Source organism: Corella eumyota, chromosome 5 (genome assembly GCF_963082875.1).
Source record: "Corella eumyota chromosome 5, kaCorEumy4.1, whole genome shotgun sequence".
Taxonomy (NCBI): domain Eukaryota; kingdom Metazoa; phylum Chordata; class Ascidiacea; order Phlebobranchia; family Corellidae; genus Corella; species Corella eumyota.
In genome coordinates this window covers 10,845,133-10,866,284 of record NC_137494.1, presented here as the reverse complement: position 1 = coordinate 10,866,284, position 21,152 = coordinate 10,845,133, and the positions used below count along the sequence as shown (strand labels likewise).

General features: G+C 29.5%; 2 protein-coding genes across 2 annotated transcripts; one reads left to right on the top strand and one right to left on the bottom strand.

The window, feature by feature from the left end:
• The first annotated feature begins 3,244 nt into the window (after nucleotides 1–3,244).
• On the top strand, nucleotides 3,245–15,949 carry LOC145751916 (uncharacterized). Its single transcript, XM_082568072.1, has 17 exons — nucleotides 3,245–3,381; nucleotides 4,061–4,162; nucleotides 4,560–4,778; nucleotides 5,009–5,149; nucleotides 5,890–5,978; nucleotides 6,097–6,254; nucleotides 7,070–7,232; nucleotides 7,783–7,962; nucleotides 8,045–8,224; nucleotides 8,778–8,912; nucleotides 9,261–9,351; nucleotides 9,436–13,698; nucleotides 14,044–14,193; nucleotides 14,299–14,389; nucleotides 14,792–14,956; nucleotides 15,052–15,179; nucleotides 15,553–15,949. The coding sequence occupies exons 1-16, from the start codon at nucleotides 3,297–3,299 to the stop codon at nucleotides 15,161–15,163; spliced, it is 6,324 nt and encodes a 2,107-aa protein (XP_082424198.1). The 5' UTR covers nucleotides 3,245–3,296; the 3' UTR covers nucleotides 15,164–15,179; nucleotides 15,553–15,949.
• A 3,293-nt stretch (nucleotides 15,950–19,242) lies between these two features.
• LOC145753476 (hepatic lectin-like) lies at nucleotides 19,243–20,366 on the bottom strand. Its single transcript, XM_082569885.1, has 5 exons — nucleotides 20,341–20,366; nucleotides 20,117–20,218; nucleotides 19,933–19,992; nucleotides 19,660–19,801; nucleotides 19,243–19,519 (listed from the first exon to the last, which is right to left on the bottom strand). The coding sequence occupies exons 1-5, from the start codon at nucleotides 20,348–20,350 to the stop codon at nucleotides 19,243–19,245; spliced, it is 591 nt and encodes a 196-aa protein (XP_082426011.1). The 5' UTR covers nucleotides 20,351–20,366.
• Between the last annotated feature and the right edge of the window lie 786 nt (nucleotides 20,367–21,152).

Genomic DNA, 21,152 nt, shown 5'->3' with positions numbered 1-21,152 from the left:
ATCTGACATTTACGTACATTGAATTGCGAAGAGCTGTTATTATTTTACTTGCTTACGGTTGATTCGCTCACACGCCTCTTTAAGCCTAAGCTAAATGACGTTAATTCAAAGCATTTGTGTCAATGATTTGAAATCCTGTTATTAAAACTGACATTTAAAATTATTTTTTGTCTCACTTCTTGCTAAACAACATTAAAATGGTGACAATTGTCTCAAAATCAGAAACCTTTAATTTTTACTTCAAATAGGTAAAACAGGTATTATATTTAATACCGAACCTTTTCCAAAACCGAAAGACTGTTAATTAAGCAAACAAAATTAAATAAATAAAAGCAATAACCTGACCAAGTGTGATAAATATTAATAAAATCACAAGTGCACTTTTTTCTCTAGCTACAATCTTCAAGAACAATTTTAGTTAATCCATTTGCTAATAATTTAATCAGCTTACTTAAAATGGTCGATATTAACTAAACATGGCGTTAATATGACTTCATTATTCTATAAATAATTAAACATTAATTTGCCTTTTTAGTTAAAGCTCGATACTAGATATCGATTGAGTAATAATGGCTCAACTTGTTAAAGACAATGTCAATATGTTGCAGTCCAAAGTGTTTGAATGTAAATATTGTTATCCGTTGCAGGGCTAATGTCAAAACTTTAACAAACTTAATTTTAAATTTAAGTTACCCCCATTTATGTTTGTTTTATAGGAATTGCATTTAAATTTAAGCATAGATAAAGTGTTTGCAAACATTGTGCATCGCGATACAAAATATACCAACATGCTGCTTATCAGTAAGCCAGACCACTAATTGAAATGTCAACATTATGTTTTATTTTTTACAATTCTATCGCATTTACACTTGAATTGATTTTTCTAAAACAAATGTCAATATTTTGCTTCTAAATTTACATAATCTCCCTGGCTTGCTAAGTCTAACTTAACTTTAAATGCTCGATATAAATAATTTACCGTTTTAAACTTAACGTAACATGTTTTATTGTTTTTTTTTTAATCTATATATAACTTAAGTTTATTCTTAGATTAGAAAACTTTGTAAATTACAATAATTAACTGCGGTTTAATCAAAGAGCCTCACCCATTTATATGACACATAAAGCTTACTTGAAATGATATCAACAAAAAAATTACATCTTGAACTTACTCATTTTTGCCACTGTCTAATTACATGGCGATGCTCTAAAACTGAGATGCTACAACCTCACTAATTATAGCCTTGTTTTTTCTATAAATAAATGCTTTATAACTTTAAGAAAGGTCAATTTTAATGTTAATTAAACTTAAAACGAAATTTTGTTAGGGCGTTCTTATCTTTGTCTGAATATTAAAGTTATGTAACTTGTGTTAATGAAGTTTGGCCGGTATGTAGTCTGATAACATTGTTAGCTTACAATGAGAGCTACTGTGACGCTATCTCCTGTTTAACTAATTAAAAATACGTGCCCCACGTGGCAAACAATGCAATTGTCAACATGACATGGGGGTTTTGAGTTTTTGAAGAATCCATAACCTCACATTTTTACGCCCTGTTTAAATAGCACGTTAGACTCAAATATTAATCAAGCTTATTATAAAGTAATTTTTTTATTTATTGTTTAATTAGTTTAGTACCAAATTTTATTAATGTCTAATTGATTGTAAAGGAACTGTTTTTTTATAAACTTATAAAATCACCTATGCACAAACCATGCGGTTTTAAAGTATTTTAATATATAACAAACTTATTAAGCTATAGTTAAAAATAAGCTTGACTAAGCTATATAAAAATTAAGAACTTGTGTGCTTACGTAATAAGTTTTGAAATATGTAAGCTAATACAAATATTTAATGTAGCGGGTTAAGGCAATACAATTAGCCCCATGGTGTGTAATTACGCTGTAATTACAACATACAACATTTCAGGGAGAAATCATTTGGGTATTGAAATATCTTTTTATTTTTTATTAACTTAAAATTTTATATTCTCCAATTTATATACCAATGGTTGCTAAATCAATAACCTATTGCTAAAACGTAATAAAGAATTGTATAGTGCATTTTTTGTGTGTTAGTTGTTTTATTCCATTATAAAACAAAATGCATAATTAAAAGCTTATTTAACAAACTATTTTCATTTTAAGGCTTTGTGTACCTTAAGTTTGTAGGTAAGAAAGAAGTTATATATGTTAAACACGTTCAAGGGTGATCATTTTTTGATTTATTAAGCTTTCATAATTTTAAAGCTGATTAATTTTTATTTTTAAAATGTGAAAAGGCCGACCTAACAATAAAAACGAAGTTTGGTACCCTGACCTAGTCTTGAGTTACGTTCGGCAGATTTAAATATTTTTCGAGCACTTTGCCAGATAAATAACATGTTAATTGGTATCGGATTTGCAGATGCTTGTGCCGTCTATAGCATCGTACTCAAGGCTGCCACAACGTGGAAGTAGATGAATTGAAACCAATGAATTGACGCTGCAAAGCCAAATCTATTAACTACATTGATGAAAGTAAATAATAAATACGATATACAATTAATATTACAACAATGCGACGTGAAAAAATGACAAAATCAATTTAATGATTTAAAACATGCCAAAAGTAATAATGTTTACATAAAAATTTTAAGTATGTTATGGCATGGTCACCAAAACCGCGGCGCTAGGAAAACTGATTTAAATAGACCATATTATGTTGTAAAAGCAAATTTTATATTTATTTTAAAATATATTTTATATTTATTTATCTAAATACTTGATAATCTGTTAAATTTAATGTTAAAACAAATTTATTGGTTGGACAATTTTTCAAGATGAAGTGGTGGCGCCAAATTCAATTTTATTGATTATGACGTCATAGTGTGAAGGTTATCTACCATATGTCTCTCTTCGCGAAGAGAAACATTTGCGTCTAGACCAATCGATATTATCGCGTTTTAAATTTAAACAGCGGCCTGCACTGGCTGACTGCACTCTAGAATCCCTGTGTGACAGGATTTAAACAGAATTTTATGTTTTTATCAATATTTTAGCATATGCTCTGTTTAGTAATTATGAACAGTGAGTTTTTAGGTTACTAATTATCTTTTAAGGGATTATATATTTTTTTAAATTTTACTTGTAATCGTTATGTTACAGACTGGCAGACAAATTGCAATAATTTTATGGATTTCTTTTTAGTTAAATGTAAACAAACAAAATAATTCGGCAAAATTACTTTTCATTTTTTTTTTAGATTTATGTTAAAGAGTAGAAAGGTGTTATAATAGGGTTACAATACAGTTATTATGACGTCACTAAATGTTCTTGTTGTTGTGGGAACGGTGGAAGATGAATACAACATTAATTTTATCGTCAACTTTATTAAAACAGGTATATATGTTAAAGTTATTAATTAAATAAAAAATTTAGGCGTAAAAATTGTAACTTCAGAACATTTCCTTTTTAGCAGAATTTTCAAAATAATATCTGGCTTCCTAAATTTGATAAATTATAACCAGTATCTATAAAACTTATAAAAACAATGAATTGCATGTATTAGGTGTATGCAAATATGTAGGAATTGTGTTAAAGGTTTGATCTGTGCGATTCTTGCGACCTAGTGTGGAAAGTAGAGCAGCGTGCACACACAAGATTTTTTTCGGTAAAAAAAATGCACGCCTGAAATTAACGTATTGCACGCCTGGTTTTAAAAATAATTTGCGCACGCACAATACTGAGGCCTTATTTAAGCCAAATTTAGTTAAAACACGCAAAAAAATAAATCGCGCAGGCACGCGTAGACCTTAAATTTTAGCACGCGCGGTCACGCCATTTTTTACGCTTGCACGCACGAGATCTCGTCGAAAACTGCCCTGGTTTCCAGACTGGCTTGCGACTTAATCAATATTCACTTGGTATATATACATTCGATTCATTCAGTATATTTAATAGATACCCAAATATAACAACTTTTTAAATCAAAAAAGGAGTTGTACAATAAATTTTTATTTTAGTATGGTAATTTGACAAACTTTTTGACGAAAAAAAATTGTTTTTCTTTTAATTTTAGGGATACAACAATGGGCAAATGAGCTAAAATCTATTAATGTTGATGATTTGCTTCTTGGTCTAAACATCAACTCTGCTAGTCATTTAGAGGAAGAATGCTTAGGTTTTTAATTTTTTAGTCATTTGTTTTTGAAAAGTTAATTTAAATTTTAGTGAAAAATCAATTTTAATTTATAATCTATTTTCAGTCTATTAACCCTTGTATAAGTCTTCTTTTAATTAAAAGTATTAATCTGCTTATTTTTTAATTAGACTATTAATCCATGTATATATATAAATAAAGTAATCTTATTTTATTAAAACCCTTATTCAAAATTTTCATAATTTGCTATATATGCAGTCACCTAGTTTTAACTTATTTTATAAAATGAATATGTTTCAAGTTAATTTTAACAAAACTTAACCATTTTTTAATTTATATATACACAAATGTTTTAATTCCATTATGGTTTTTAATTTTTTTCTAATATTTTTTAAAGGAATAAAATTTAAATTAATAGCTCGATGTACTACATTAAATCACGCTTGTGACAACACCACAATTCAGCTTGTAAGTAGTCCAACATGCCTGATTCTACGGCAGAGCATTGCCACATTATTGACCACACCATCGGAACATTCTTTACTGGTGTTTGGTGGCCATTTTATGGACCAAAGTTCAGGATGGTGTCTACAGGATGGTTTATATTCTGTACAAGATTTTAACCAACTTTTGACGGGTTAGAAATTGGTCTTTTTTGCAATATATTTAACCAGATTTCGATTCAAATATTGAATTATAAAGATTTTTTAGTAATAATTTATTGTTTTATATTTTTGGTTTTTAGTTAGTATTACTTACAAACAAAATTGTTTATTTAATAGAAGTTCATTATTTTTTATGTGATAAAATTTGTTTGAAGAATATTTAGATAAAAATTGGTAAAATCATTTAAACCTTATTTTGTAGAAGAAAGAGTGAAAATGTTGATGGGCAAGTTTGAAAATTCATTGACGATAAGTTGCGGAAATGCTGAGATTTGGCGGGAAAACCTTGAAAGTTCACTTAAAATTCAAGTTGTCGATCCAATACTGAAACAAAAACAAATGGGTAAATACCTTTTAATAGCAAAAACTTTTTTTAATTTCAAAATTTATTAAATCATGTACTTTATGATTCCTTAGAAATTTTTAGAACTGTAAAGTAATAAGATACAAGAATTATATATATTCCAAAGACTGTAAATACAATAAGATGTTTTTTAAGGACCGTCAAGGTTATAAGTTAATACAAAAACTGTTAAAGTATACATACACTACACATGATCATAATGTTATAATTTACTTTACAATAACTTAAAAATAAATAGTAGCATTAAAAATCTAAAGGTTAAATATTTTAAAAAGAAAAAAGGCGTTATGTATATAATTTTAATAAATTGCACAAAGTCGATTGAAATTAATATTGATTATTTACTAAAGTGAAAAACCTGTCTGGCTAAATAAATAATTTATATGTCTGGAGAGCATATGCCTTTTAGCTGTTGTGAATAATTAATATTAGGTGTGGCCCGATCCTTTGTTTTTCTATTTTGTATAGCTGTAAAATTTTAAGCATATTTAAACGGAGACTAAAAGTTTTTTGTATTTTATATATACAACAAATTATCAAATCTTTTTTAAAATAGGTATTTTTAGACTTCAATATGGTATCAAATAAAAATTAGGCATATGTAATATTTTTTAAGTAAAAATTGTTGCATAGACCCCATATATATACAATTATTCTAACCTTTCTCGTTAATTTTTTTTTTAATAAAAATATTTAGTATAATTTGAATTTATTTTTAGAAGATAAGTCTAATCCTCTATCATCGCCATCATTAAATAAGGGATTTCAAAATCTGACTTTAATATTGGAAGACCTATTGTCTGAACAGGTAATCTCTTACAAAAAATATAAATCTACATTTTATTTTTATTATATACTGAACTTAAAAAAATCTGTTACTAAATGTTTAAAAAAAATTTTAAAATCGAAATTTTTTTATTTTTAAGACTGAAGGAATTTTTAATCAACTTGAGCCCCCACTCCAGGAGGGTCAACTGCGAACAAAGAACCCCTGTTTATATGTCATGCCAGGGGGAAAAGGGGATTCTGCCTTTTTTGTGTGTGATGGGTTTAATATCTTGCTTAACGGGGGCTCTTTACCAAGGTGGGTAAAAATTCTTTAAAAACCTGGTAGTGTTGAAAATCAATCATGACATCTAATTTTTAGCCCAAAGGTTTCGGGTTTGAGTCACAACAATGCCACACTTTTTGGGTTTAAGTCTGGCAATTAGAAATACCTTTAACATGTCACAACAGCACACTTTTTTTTAATTAAATATAAAAACCCATCATCTTGAGATAAAAAAACAATTTATTAAATAGAAACTTGTACTCTAACTCAGAGATTTTAATGTTTAATATTTTAGTTGTTTATTCATTAGAAAAAAGCCATAACAATTACAAAAATGCGTTTTATAAAATAATAAGGAGTTTTTAATTTCCTTCATAAATATTTCAAAAGCAGTCTAGACGAGTAAACAAGACTTATATAAAATTCTAAATCAGTCTTCGAAATTTTCGTACTTGAAAACTACTTATGATATCATAATCATCTATGATGTCATAGCTTTAAATATTTTATATTCAGTCTATGTTGTTTTTAAATTCTTTTACTTCATAATTTATTTATAAATTAATATAGAATGTTTTTATGTAAAATTTAACGCCTTTACATAAGTTGTTTTTTACTCTTTGTTGGCAATACAGTGAGTTTGACAATTTTTTGAGATGCTCTAACATAACAAAAAAAACATTAAGATTAATTTTTTTTACATCAAAAATTATAAATTAGTTGATACTTGGTTTTTTATTATATATAAACCAATAAAAGTTTCAAAATTTAAATATGGTAAAACATTTTAAATTATACATTTTTTATATTGACAAATTCTTTGTTATTAATTTTTTTGGAATTTTTAGACCTTGGTTTTGGAAACTACTGAGGCATCAGTACAGATTGGATTGTATTATAGCCACTCACTTAGATCCTGACAGTTTAAATGGAATAAACAGTTTTCTATTAAGAAAAGCACAAGAAAAACAAATACATCTGCCAATGGATAATACCTCTAGGGAGTATTCGGTAAGCAATTAAATTAGGTTTACAAAATAATTGAAAACTGTTTCTATTATATTGTAATGTTATTATTGGAACAATTGCATTGGTTTTAATATTCAATTTTCTATCTTTTAAATTTTTTGTTTATCGATTTTATTTTATATATAAACTTATTTTAAAAAAGCGCTGAAAATAAATTAGAAATAATTCTTTTTTGTTTTAATGTACTTAATTACATTTTAAAATCAATTAAAACAACACAAAAATCAATTGTTTTTCTCAATTTAATTTGTTAGTCTTGTTTTTGATTGTTTAACATTTTAATCCATCAAATTAAAAATGAAACTACACAAATTAATTAAAAGAATAAAAAAGTATGAACACAATTTTAATTAAATAAATTTATATTTTTATGTTTTTTTATATTAAAAAATTTATTGTTTTTATTATTAAGTTCTTAACAAAAAGCCTGAGCTAGAATAAATTTCCATTAAATGTAAAAACTTTAAAAAAATAACATTTAATTTATTTTTTCGAGGTTTTAAAAATTATTAACAAAAAACATTTTTTTTAGGAGTTGTCCCAATGTAAAATCTCACCAGATATCGGAATGTTTTTCATGAATGTCCCCGATAACTTTTACGAGCATGTGCTCAGTAGAGGGAGCCAGAGTGAGATAAATGAGGAAGAAAATGAGGATAAACTAGCAGTGAAAACTACCGATGTTGTAAAAGATACTTTGAGACTTACAAGGGTAAGATTTTATTAAAATACATTTTTCAAAATATTTTTAAATAAGCAAAAAATATTTAATTTTATTTTTAAAATTTTTTTAGGCACTTAACATAGAAATCGAGCCCCTCACCCAACAAATTACCCCGATCACTGTTTTCTACCACATCGGGATTGGAAAACTTGATATTTATGTTCTTTCACCATCTGAGGGAACCATGGAGTTAAAATATATTAAGGAAAAGTGGGGGTTGGGGTCAAAACCACTCATGCGTGAAACAGGGGTAAGCTTTTTTGGTCTATTTTTAAATTTGTGCATATTTGTTGCTTCGACTTGTAAGCAAATATAACTGTATTAGTTGTGATATAAAATAAAAATAATAATGTTAGTTTTATTATTGATGGTTACACAGTATCTCATAGCTGATTAATTAACCTGTTTATGTAAAGGTTAAAATAAATTTTTTAATAATTTTTTATTTAATTTTATGGCATTATAACAGTAGTGGAAATTTAATTTGAAAAATGTGGTATATATCATTAATTTTAACAAAGCTAGTGTGTGTTTTATTGTGCAATGGTGCCACTTTTTTTTAATTGTGCAAATGTGCCATATTTCAGTGCAACATTTTGCAATTACTGTCATTTTGGCATTATGACAGTAGTGGAAATTTAACTTAAAAAAATGTGGCATATCTCATTTATTTTAACAAAGCTAGTGTGTGTTTTATTGTGCAAAGGTGGTGCCACATTTCAGTGCCACATTTTTTTAATTGTGCAAATGTGCAATATTTCAGTGCCACCTTTTGCAATTAACATTTTTGTGTTTTTTTCTAGGTAACCATGCCGAATGGTGAACCAGGAAAATCGTTAATGTCCGATTTGGCTTCGATATCTTGTTTGCTGGTTTTTCATCCCAAAGCAAATAAAGATAAAATTATTCGAATTTTGTTTCCAGGAAATGCTCCACAGGTTAGAATATAAAATACTATTTTATTTATGTGCCTTTTTCTTCAAAGCTGCAATTTAATTGTTGTAAAAATCGCTACTTTCAACTTTTATTTCCTTGTAATATTTTATATGCCCGTTATAGGCATTTTATTTTATTTAAATTGAACATAGATGTATAAATATCAAATAATAACTCTATTACATATGCATTTCTAATATTTTTTTTTGATTTTTCACATTTTAAAATATTTTAAAAAAGGTGGCAATTATTTATAAATTCTTACTAGCAGACACAAACTATTAGTCTAATTCAAACAATGGTCTAGTTTTTTTATATTTAAAAAAAAAATATTTATTTTTAACTTAAAGACGAAGATATTGGAAGGTTTGGAAAAAATAAATCATCTTGATTTTCTTAAAATTCCAACTCCAACCCAGTTCATTCTTGACAACACTAAAGGTAAAATGTTGTTGCTAATTTACTTCAAACAATTTTTTTATTATCAAGTTATTCGAATTTAAAAAAAAAAATTTCTGTTGTTAGGATCTAAATCTCCATTAAAGGCCCCTAGAAGTTTGGGAACAAAATTAAACCAGAAGCAAAATTCCGGTTCCCAAAATGGTCAACAGAATGGTCGAAAAATAACACCACCTACTCAAAATACACCAACCAAATCTGGTACTTCTAAAGTAAATACAGCAACGAAGCCATCTCGAACTGCTCAACCCAAAATTTCTGCAAAAAGTTTAAATGCCACAAGTAAAAATCTTAAAAAGAAACCAAATTCTGCTGGTTCCAGTTCTAATACTGGTGTAAAAACCACTTTGACTTCATCCAAGGGCACTGGTTTATCCAAAACAAATACAACACCATCAAAAAGTAAAGTTGAACCATCTAAAAGTAAAGTTGAAACATCAAAAGGAAAAGCTGAACCATCTAAGGGAAAATTCGAACCACCCAAAGGAAAGGCTGAACCATCAAAAGGGAAAGTTCAACCAATCAAAGGTAAAGTTGAACCATCTAAAGGAAAAGTTGAACCAACCAAAGGAAAAGTCGAACCATCTAAGAGCAAGGTTGAACCGACCAAAAAAGTGGTTGCTCCTAAAAAGGCAGCGCCTTTGAATAAAAAAGTTTTTCCGCCAAAGAAAGCACCATCTGAAAATGCACCAGCAAAACGTGAAGCACTCGGTTTTAATAAACCAGCTGACAAAAGAGCAAAAATGGAAAAAGTAAAACCATCTACTGGTGCACCACGCACCAAAACTGGTCCAATAAAAGCAAGGGCTGAAAATCGAGTCAAAGCTGCTCAAACTCTCAGTAAAAATCAACCAAGCAAATCATCGCCTTCTAAAAAATTACCGGCAAAGTTTACATCAAAAACATTTGCTCCAAGCACAAGTAAAGGGACAACAAAAACTGACAAACCTAAAAAACCAGATGATAAAATAAAAAATGTTGCGAAGAAAACAAAACCTGAGGACAATGCCAGCACTGATAAAGTAGCCCCCATTGAGATAATTGATCTTACAGAAAGCTTAAACGAAAGTGGAAATTCTAAATCAGAGGAACTGGTTCATATTTCTGCTGATATGGTGCCTAATGTTGAACAGGTATCTGCCAATGAAGCAACTGCTGATGATAAATTGGTTTCTGCTGCTGGTGTGGCCAGTAATGAAAGTTTGGTATCTAGCTTTGAATTGGTTTCTAATAATGAAGTGGATGATGAACCAGTGAACAACGAAGAACCAGTTGTTAACAATGAACCAGGAACCAGCAGTGAATTGCTTGCACATGATGAAATAGTAATCAGCAGTAAATTGGTAAATGAAAATGAACCAGACATAAACAGTGAAGTGGTTACCAAAGATGAACCAGATAACAAGTTTGAATTGTCTGTTGACAATGAACCAATAATCAGAAGTGAATTGATTACCAATAAGGAACCAGTCACAAACAGTGAATTTTTAACCAGTGATGAACCAGTTGCCCATAATGAACTAGTAACCAGCAGTCAATTGTTCACCAAAAATAAACCAGACAGCAGTAATGAATTGACAACCGAAGATGAACAAGCAACCAATGAAGAATTAGTTGCCAGTGATGAACCAGTAACCAGCAGTATGTTGAATACCAATAAAGAACCAGACAGCAGTAATGAATTGATAACCGAAGATGAACAAGCAACCAACAAAAAATCAGTTGCTAGTGATGAACCAGTAACCAGCAGTGAATTTAATACCAATACAGAACCAGATAATAGTAATGAATTGTTTACCAATAATGAAGCAAATAACGGTAAATTAATTAACACCAACGAACCAAACACAAACAGTAACTTTCAAACCATTGATGAAGCAGAATTGATAAATAACAGAGACATGGTATCTACTGATAATATATCGAATGTTGATTTACAACAAATAAACAATCAGGATTTGGGATCAGATTTAAAAGCAGCCCAACCTGGTGATGTCTTGTTAGTGCATGATCTTCAGCAAAACTTACATTCATTATCTGAAGTTAATTGCTCTGAAATTTTGACAGAGTCAGATTTGCCAGAGTGTGAATTAGAAGTTGGAAGTGTTGATGACAATATTGGTTTCTTGGATGAAGATACGGAGTTAGGGGAAAAAGATGCAGATATACCAAAAGAATCAGTTCTTGCTGAATCTGAGAATGTTCAAACTGGTATTATTGAAAATGTTGAAGATTTTCACACAAATGAAAGGAAAGATGCTAATCACTTGCAAGAAAATGAGTTCACAGAATCTGGGAGTAATTTTGAAAACGATAACACAAACTTTAAAGCAGTGGGTGACGATATTGCTTGCGACTTTCAGACTAAAACTTCAGAATTACAAGAAGAATCGGAACTACCTGAATCGGATTTGGAAAATGTCAAATCTTCCGATGACATGCAAAACGACATTGAAATAGGCATTTCTATGGAAAAACCAACTGAAGACTGTATGAATCAAGATTTTGAAATCTCTGAAAAGTTACAATCTTTTGATCCCAATACAGTCAGTGATTTTAATAAAGAAACTGAAGACTCTGTTATTGATGATAAAAATAAAATATATGAAGAAAATGACAAAATTCAACCAACTGAAACTGACTTGATCATCACAAAAAGCAATGTTGAGGTAATTAACTCCAACCAGGATATTGTATCTGATGATTATCATGGCAAAGACTTTAACGAACCTCCTGAGGAAAGGGATGACTTTGTTGAATTAAAAAACAACTCTCAACCTTTCGATGAAAATTTAGTTTTAGTTCAAGATAACTTACTTCGTGGTGCTGAAATATCTGCTTTTGACAACCTTGCAGAACCGAAATCATTGATTTGTGATTCTGAAAATATTCAAGAAAAGGATAAAAAATTTGGGCAAGTCGATTCGGAAAATGAAAGCCCAAGTTCGGAATTGTTAATTCTTAATAGAGAAACTGAATCAATTGACTGTGAGCAAAGTGACACTCCTTATTTTGAACAAGAGGTTTTAAGTTCAAATCTTGATGACAACAAAAAGTGTGACGGGGAATTAGAACAAAAATCTGAAATTTTTAGTAGTGATTTAGATACAAAAGAAATGCATGGAAGTACAGGATTAGAAGCCAACACTGAAAGCCAATGTGTGCAAAATATTAACACTGATATTTCAATTGAAAATGAATTTGTTGACCTTAGCGGTGATTTTAAAAACAACAACCCAATTGACAACGTTGAAGCGGCTGGTGATTCAAAAAAACAAAATGATTTTGCTGACTTTGAAAATCTGAAATCGCCGAATGTAGAGTATGCAAGACATACTCCTGAGCCTGATATGCTGATAAGTGAAAATATACAATTTACTGAAGATTTAGAACCGAAATATGCTTTAAATCTTCATGAAAATAAAGCTTTCGAGAATTTGGAAAAGAGTCTTGATACATTCAGCGAAGAAATGCCAGACTTTAATAACCAAACTTCGCTTGAAATTATGGATACTAATCCTGTACTTTTGAAACAAGATTTCCAACCTGAAACTCAAACTCAAGACTTAACTCAAGATCAAAGTAATGAAGACAATGACATGCCAAAAGTGTTCGAATACGAAATTGAAAAAAATCCTGAATCTGAAAATCAAGATCAACAATTTTCAACGTTGTTAAATGATTTTGAGCTTATAGATTCTAACACCAACCAGACTGAAGACAAAATTGTCAGTTTGGTTAGTTTTGATGATAGCTCTCAACTAATGAAAATAAACCCAAAAACTGATTTTGAACAAGCTGATCAACCACAAGAAAATAAAAAATATGAAACTAGTGAAAGTTTGGTTGGACAAGAGTTCAACGAATTTTATCCACAAGAAATTCAAGCGAATAAACCTTTTACTGATTTTTTTGAAACTAATTTTATTGAAAGTCGAAGTGAGGCTTCTGAAACTGATGATACTAACCAAAACAAAGATATTTTAGAAAATTTGGAAAAACAAAAGTACAATGAAGAGCAACCTGGCATCTTGGCAGGCAATCTGACACAATCTGACACCTATCCAACTAAAATTGAAACTCCCGAAAATCAAAATGACTTTAATCCGGACTTTGGTGCACCTGAAATAATGAGAACTGGCCATTTGACACCTGACCTTTTACCCTTGACCCCTGATTCTTCACCCTTGACCTCTGATCCCTCTCAGGATAGTGTTAAAATCGAATTAACCAAGTTTGATGATAATGATCATACTTTCACATTGGTTGAAACAAGCTTGCCGGGTCGGGTTTCTATGGCAATGGCAACGGATTTGAAAGATGTAAAAGGTTTGGAAAAATATTTAAAATTTGTTTCTTTTAAAAGTTTTATTAAAAAATGGTTGGGAGTTAAGAAAGTTGTTAGTTTTTAGGTTTAACTCTTCAACTGATACAAACTCCCTAAATTAAAACTCATTAATTAGTTGATTAAAATAAATTTATTTAATCTTTTACTACCGTGAGTTACAACTTGTTATGATTTATATTTTTTATTAATCACAAAATGCAATAATTCCTTAATTTAATACTCTTTTTCATAAATGCTTAAGCTTTTTATTTCATCCAACAAAAAATGGAAAAATAAGAGAAAGACATGTTGGGTTTTTGTTATTCTTATAAAATATATTTTTGTAGTTAATTTTGAAGATGATGGGTTTAACTGTGAATCAAGCTCGAATGTCGAAACAGGGAAATCACCCTGCCACACCCTTGACCCCATGATGGTCCAGGACGGGGTTAAGGCAACAACCTCAGCTAAAAAAACTGCAAAACCAACATCGCAAGGTAATTTTATTTGTTTTGATATAATTTAACATTTTACTTTTATTTTTGTTTTATTTCGAATTTTTTTAACTTTTTACTTTAATACTGATTAAATTTTTTTTTTAGGGTCGGCATTTTATTTTGATTTGGCTTACATACCACATCACGCTAACCAAAACTCTGTTGGCGTTGAATTCTTTGAAAGAATTAGATCCAAGTATGTATTATAAATTTCATATTTTTTTAATTTTTTTATTTAATTAGCAGCATGGTGTAGTAGTTAGAACACTTGGTTTTACTATGTGAGCTTCTGGGTTCAATTTCCACAGCTTAAACACTAAAGCATCCTTAAGTAAGGCCATTTAGGTGTAACAAATTCCAGCTAACCCAATGGGTGGATGAATCATCAAGCAATTATAATCAATAAAATTCTTAAGTATGAAAATCTCTATTTAAGACTGGGTTGGGATAAATATTGTTACTCATAATGTATAACGCCCTACTCAAGGGCGCTACAGAATGAGAGCAGTGGGGATTTAACCCACGACTTCATGTATGGTGTAGCAAGTGTTCTTACCACTACTTGGTGTATATGTATATTTAATTTTGTTTTTACTAGGTATTATGTGGTGAGTGGAATAGACTCGAGTTGTGAGGAACCGAACGAAAATGTTTTAAACTTTTTGCTGGATGGTAAACAGACATGGGAAAACTCTCAAACTGATGCTCCTTCCCAGACGGTGACTGTGATACCTACCCACAATTCACCTGCCCTTCATGCATGGTTGGTTACTATATTTTGTTAATTTATTGAATAAATATGTTTTTAAATTAAAAATTTTTTTTTTTTATGTTTACTAAAAAATGGATGTTTATTAGGTACCAGAAAAAGCATGCAGAGTTAGAAGGTGAAAATATTCACTTGGTGGCGGCAGGGAGCAAGGTAATGATGCATAATGAAATGGTGGAGGCATGCAAAATTGAATTCTAAACAGCTTGCTTGCAAGGTACTGTAGTTTATTCTATTTTCAAACATTTGAATTAAAATATTTATTTATATTTTTTATTAAATTTTTTGTTCCTAAATAAACACATTTAGCTTTACTGTATAAGGTCCTGGGTTTGATTCCCACTGTTTTGTACTGTTTTGCTTGTTAGTAAGGCATTAAAAATGGTACAAACTTCTGCCAAGTCAAAAACCAGGTAATTATTAGGCTAGTTCACTTGAAATTATTTAAATTTTATGATTTTCCTTACTGCCAAGGTCAACTCAAAAAAGGTTCAGCAAAAATGTTGTCCATCTAAAGGCTGTGAAATTGACCTTTTCACACAGCAAATAAAAAAAAAATATATTGTAAAATTTTTTAAACTTTTGTTTAGATTATTTCTTGAATTATGGTGTTACTGGAATTAAGTGTGCTTTAAACTTATTGTACAAAGTGTTATTTTGTAGTGGTACGCATGATTATATTTTCGCAAAACTTCATTATTTATTCACTGTTACTTTTAATCAATACTGTCTATTTCAAATTATTCTGTAAACTTTTTTTATTTTCCTAAACTATTAACAATAAAAATAATTTTCCAAATCAGTTTTTGAGAGTTCTGGTATTAATTATTTTTGCTTTACTATGTTTTTGCTTGCATTACATTTTTTCGCTCTCTTGCCATAGGATTTCAAGTGTTAACTTTATCTTTTTTGCAGTTTTTTTGCCAATGTAGTAGACATTTATTTGCTTTACCATGCTTTTTCGTTGTCACTTCAATAAAATTTGCACGAAAAAATGTATCTAATATTTATTTAGAATTAGATGATGGCCCGCCCTACAGCCAGTATTCAGTTGTCGTAATTTAGTCGCAAATTTTAACTAGTTTTTTGCACTCGATAATTTACTAGTGCACCACAAGTGGCTGTTTTAATAATTTGTAGACTTATAAATTTTGTCCACCAGGTTCTTAATAGTATTTTATCTTAAATTTGTAATAAATATTTAATGTGTGGACAACCGGTCATGGCGTCGGACAACGAGCCGAAAGGTTTCAGGTTCGAGCCTCACTAATGCCACGCTATTCGCCCTTAAGCCCAGCGTTTACAGAGAGCTCAAACATATTCGAATTGCAGACCCCTACCCAATAAAATATCAAAAACCTATCCCCCTGAGGGGATATAAAAAAAGAAAAAAAATATTTAAAGTGGTGGTTCGATCGTAGAGTTTCTTTTTTAATTATGTTGGAATTTTCCCAACTTGCACGAGGGTACCATTATTTTAAAAATTGGTCAAGTAGTTTTTGAGATATCGGGATTTAAAAGTAATAGGGAAAGTCCCAACGCTCGCGAGTCACGTGACGCACGACGTCATCGTTGTAAGATCATATGCTGGCAGACATAGGAAAATGACCCTATTTTGTCCTCTCTGAGCCGTTTGTTGTTCTTTTTTTTAATTTTTTTTGCAGAAAAAAAACTTAACATAAAAAGCAATATTTACCCATATTATATAAGACATTTTTTACTTTTTAAGTATTTTTAATTGGGTAGGCCGTATTTAAAAAAATTTAACAAATTACGGCTATGCTGTTAATTTTGAAAATTTAACAGCCAAAAACGCTTACAAACTCTTGCAAGAAAAAGACAGGTCAACTAAGTCTTATTAAAGCAAAATAAAAGCACTTCATTGTTGTTAACTAATATATTGTCAAATTAGCGTATATAGCCTATATATTTCATTTTGGTTACACTATAACAATTATTTAGGTTATATTTTCACAAGTGTAAAGCACAAACTAAAATTAAGAAAGGCAGCAAACACTAATATTTGTTGTCAGGGGTACAAGTACTTACGTATATTGTACGTTATATTAAAAATTGTTTGGAATTATTAATAAAAAAATACATAAAAGATGTTAACCAGAATATTTAGTTTATAGTTTATTGATGTATAAAATACTTTAGGTCTCACGTGACGTTTAGTGATTAGAACTATTTTTATATGATACCCAACAAAATTGTCGGATATATGAAGTTTTAAGCAAAACCTACTGTTCTAACAGGTAAACTTTGCTTCAGTAACACTCAGTCAACCTGTCTGTTTCTTGTAAGTGTTTGTCAGCCAAAATTGGCCGTTTCTGACTTGTAAATTTCCAAAATTAACAACATAACCTTAATTTGTTAGAACTTTTCAAATACAGCCTACCTAATTAAAAAAACTTTAAAAGTAAAAAATGTCTTATATAATATGGCTAAATATTGCTTTTTATGTTAAGTTTGTTTTCTGCAAAAAAAAATTTAAAAAAAGTACAACAAACGGGTCATAGGGGACAAAATAAGGTCATTTTCCTATGTCAGCCAGCATATGATCTCACGACGATGACGTCGTGCGTCACGTGACTCGCGAGCGTTGGGACTTTCCCTATGATTTTTAAATTCCGATATCTCAAAAACTACTTGACCAATTTTTAAAATATTGACATCCTCGTGTAAGTTGGAAAAATTCCAACATAATTAAAAAAGAAACTCTGCGACCGAACCATCTCTTTAAGGATAGCTTTGACGCTTATAATTTACTGGTGATGGGAACTGGTCGTGGTAATAAAGTTAGGTTTTAAAATAAAAATCTATGAACTTATTTACATTTTTCTTGTAAATTGGATTATTTTTCCTATTTTGCTAAGTTTCGAATTTTCGCAGGGTTTTTATTTGTTTTATATAAACTTAAATTGGTATTTTATATTTGATTTAAACATCTATTTTAACTGTTTATTACCATTTTTAAAATATCGCTTAACTACGTTTGTATTTAACCATAGATATTTAAACCGCACCCTCCATTTTTCAGCATTTTCTACTTCACATGTTTTTGCTTTTAACTCTAATTTCATCCATGGCAAAATTGTCCTTAGTGAATTTTTATATCATATTTTTTTGTAAAATTTGGTTTTTGCCAAAGACGTTTATAGGTTCTTTTTTATAATACCCTACTCCACTATTTTTTCTCTCATTCTCACTTTAGTCCCACTTGGAATAACTGTTTTATGATATATACTTGTCAACCGATTAAATTTTTGCACTATTTCAAATTTAAAATAGTAAGAAAGAGAATTTTAAATGGAGATTTATACAGGTTAAAATTGGATCTTTTTAGGTGTTGTAAAACTAATTTGGTGGTAGTTATATTATTTAAAAGGTGAATAAATTACCCAACATATAATTTAAAAAGGTAAATGAATGACCCCATTGTACCAGCAAATAAAATTGTGGGACCCCCACAACAACTATGTCCCCTTCTAGTAAACATTAAACCCCAACATAGACCCCTGTAGCATAAAACTGGAAAATACCCGAAATGTGACACTTTAGTCAGATTTAAGAAACTTAAAAATATTTTTTGGTGTCGGGAATCTAGAACTATTTTTAGGATATTTAAAAAGGGAATTTATTTATACGTTAAGTTTAATTATTCTACATATTCCGGAAATAAATATAGACATAAACACAGTCATGCATGAGTTGAGTCACATGTAAACAAATTAAATTCGATTTTTCCTAAAATTTTATTTAAGATTTAGTTTTATTTTTGTTAACTTTTTACTGTAATACAGGTTTTGGTTGAAGTAGAACAAAAGTTACAATAACTAACAATGCAGTCTTCCTTATATTTTACTTTTTTTATTAACTTTAAATGCTTAATTTATTTTTTATCTTACGAGACATTTTCTTAAGTAAGTGAATTTAATTTGTTAGAATATTATTGTTTGATCTCTGTAGAAATATTAGTAGGCCAAAACATTAGTTGTGTTTTATAATAATAAATATGGCCTTTGCCTATTTACATTTATTTCAAAGTGAAATAACAAATGTTAAACCAATATTTTAATGTTGGCTTTTTATTTACTGTTTTATTTTATCCAGAATGCTAAATAGGTGATACATTGATAGATTTTAAATTAAAGACATTTAACAACTATGAAATGTAACGTGAACATAAAAATTAAAATAAGATAAATTAAACTTATATTCTCAAATTTTAGTTAATTCCTTCTTATGTAAAGTGATAATGAAACAAATTGATTTTTTTAACAGTAAGTAATTTGTTTTTCGCAAAGAGCAAAAAACTTTACGTTACAAGCATCATCATCCATGGTGTAGGGGTAATTGACCCCATCTCGATGATAATTTCTATTCCACAAGTTGGCACATTCTCCATTTCCATTAGGTTGTGTGGGACCCCATGATGTTTGGCTACTTGTTGCCACGGTACCGTCAACCCAGGTATAGGGGATAGTGCTAGTTTTTCTTAAACCAATCCATACTCGGGCATTTGGGTCTTGGATAAGAGCGTGAGCAATTTTTCTGCAACAAAAAAGTTTTATGCCTTACTCAAAAACATAAATATAAGATAGTGGGTATTAAACCCAAGATCTTTAGTGCTGGAGATGGTGTTTTAAATATAATTTTAGATAGAAAAATTCATTACGGTTTAAAATACTTACAGTTTGGTCGCTACATTCCTCATTCCATATTGAGCTAAACCGGCCCCATTCCACAAGCAAAAATCCCTTGCTGCTTGCCAGTTCATTATATTTGGTGACAAAAAGTATTTGTACCCATCATAACCATCACTGCGAATTAGTTCTGTCGAAAAATAATGGATAAACAGTTAAAAACAATTCAGAATTTTTTTAATTGAAAAAATTTAGAATATTTTTTTTGCATTTAATTTTGTTTTATACGGATGAGATAAGTAATAATTATTTGATACTTACTGTTTTCGATATCATCCAATCTATTTAAAATTTTTATGGTTTGTTGTTGCAGACAGGGTGCTAAAGAAATTGTAAAGAAAATTTACCTAAATTTGCTAAAAATTAATTCTGTTTAATAATGCATCCACACAATTATTCTTAAAACTATAAATATTTAGAAATAACATATTTTGTGATGACTTACGACAGTAGGGTTGTCGTCTTTCGCTATTAGGAAGTTTATCTTCAGCTAGCGCTTGACCAACCACAAAGAAAACTAACAGCGTCACCAAAAAACATTTATGCACTAAACAAATAATTAACAAAGTTAAAGATTAAAATAATATTAAAATCATTTTTTTGGCAAATTTAAATTAAAAGAACATATTGGGTAAACCTGAATGAATAAATAAGTAAACTTTTATATACCTGACATCATTCTTCTTTGACCTTCTGTCTTGTTTGTTAAAAAAGAAAAACTTTATAATATTTTGCTGTGAAGTAGGCTGTTTATATAGCCTTACACGACAATGACGCCCCAAAAAAGGCCGACACTTTTGTTCGACGTCACCACTCTTTTTGTAACGATGCCACTCATATTGAGGTCTCGTTTCTCATTGCCTAATACGCACACACAAAAAAACTGCCTCTTTTAAATGTATTGTCAGTTGTTACATAACTTGCACCATTTTTCACGTTTTTAGTTTTACACTTAATAGATGTATAATAAAAAAAATCTGTTATGCTTTTTGCTTTTTATTGTGTCATTTCACGCTCTTTTAGAATGGGAATTTAAAAATATACAGAATACGTTTTATATTATAAAGGAAAAACTGTTAACCACAATTTTTTACAACATATTTTTAATTACTACGTATTTACTTTTCTATCTAAATACATTTAGTTATTTTTTAATGAATGTTTGTTTAATTAATGCCATGGTCACTTTACGTTGCTTACAATGTAATATTTAAAGATTGTTTTTTGAATTGTTTTTATAAAAAGCGCGCAAGAAAGTTATATTGAATGCATTACAAAATCTATAGAAAATAGAACTTAACTGTTACGTGTCTGTATAGAACGATTTAAATGATGAATAAGGAAAGGGGAAAAGGGCTAATACCGAGTACAAAAAGTTTCAAAAATCAATCAAAATAGGCGTCCGGTAGTGTGGTTTACCGGTGCTGGCAGCAAGCTAGGAGCCAAAAATTGATGGTTTTAGCCAGTATAAGTGAAAGTAA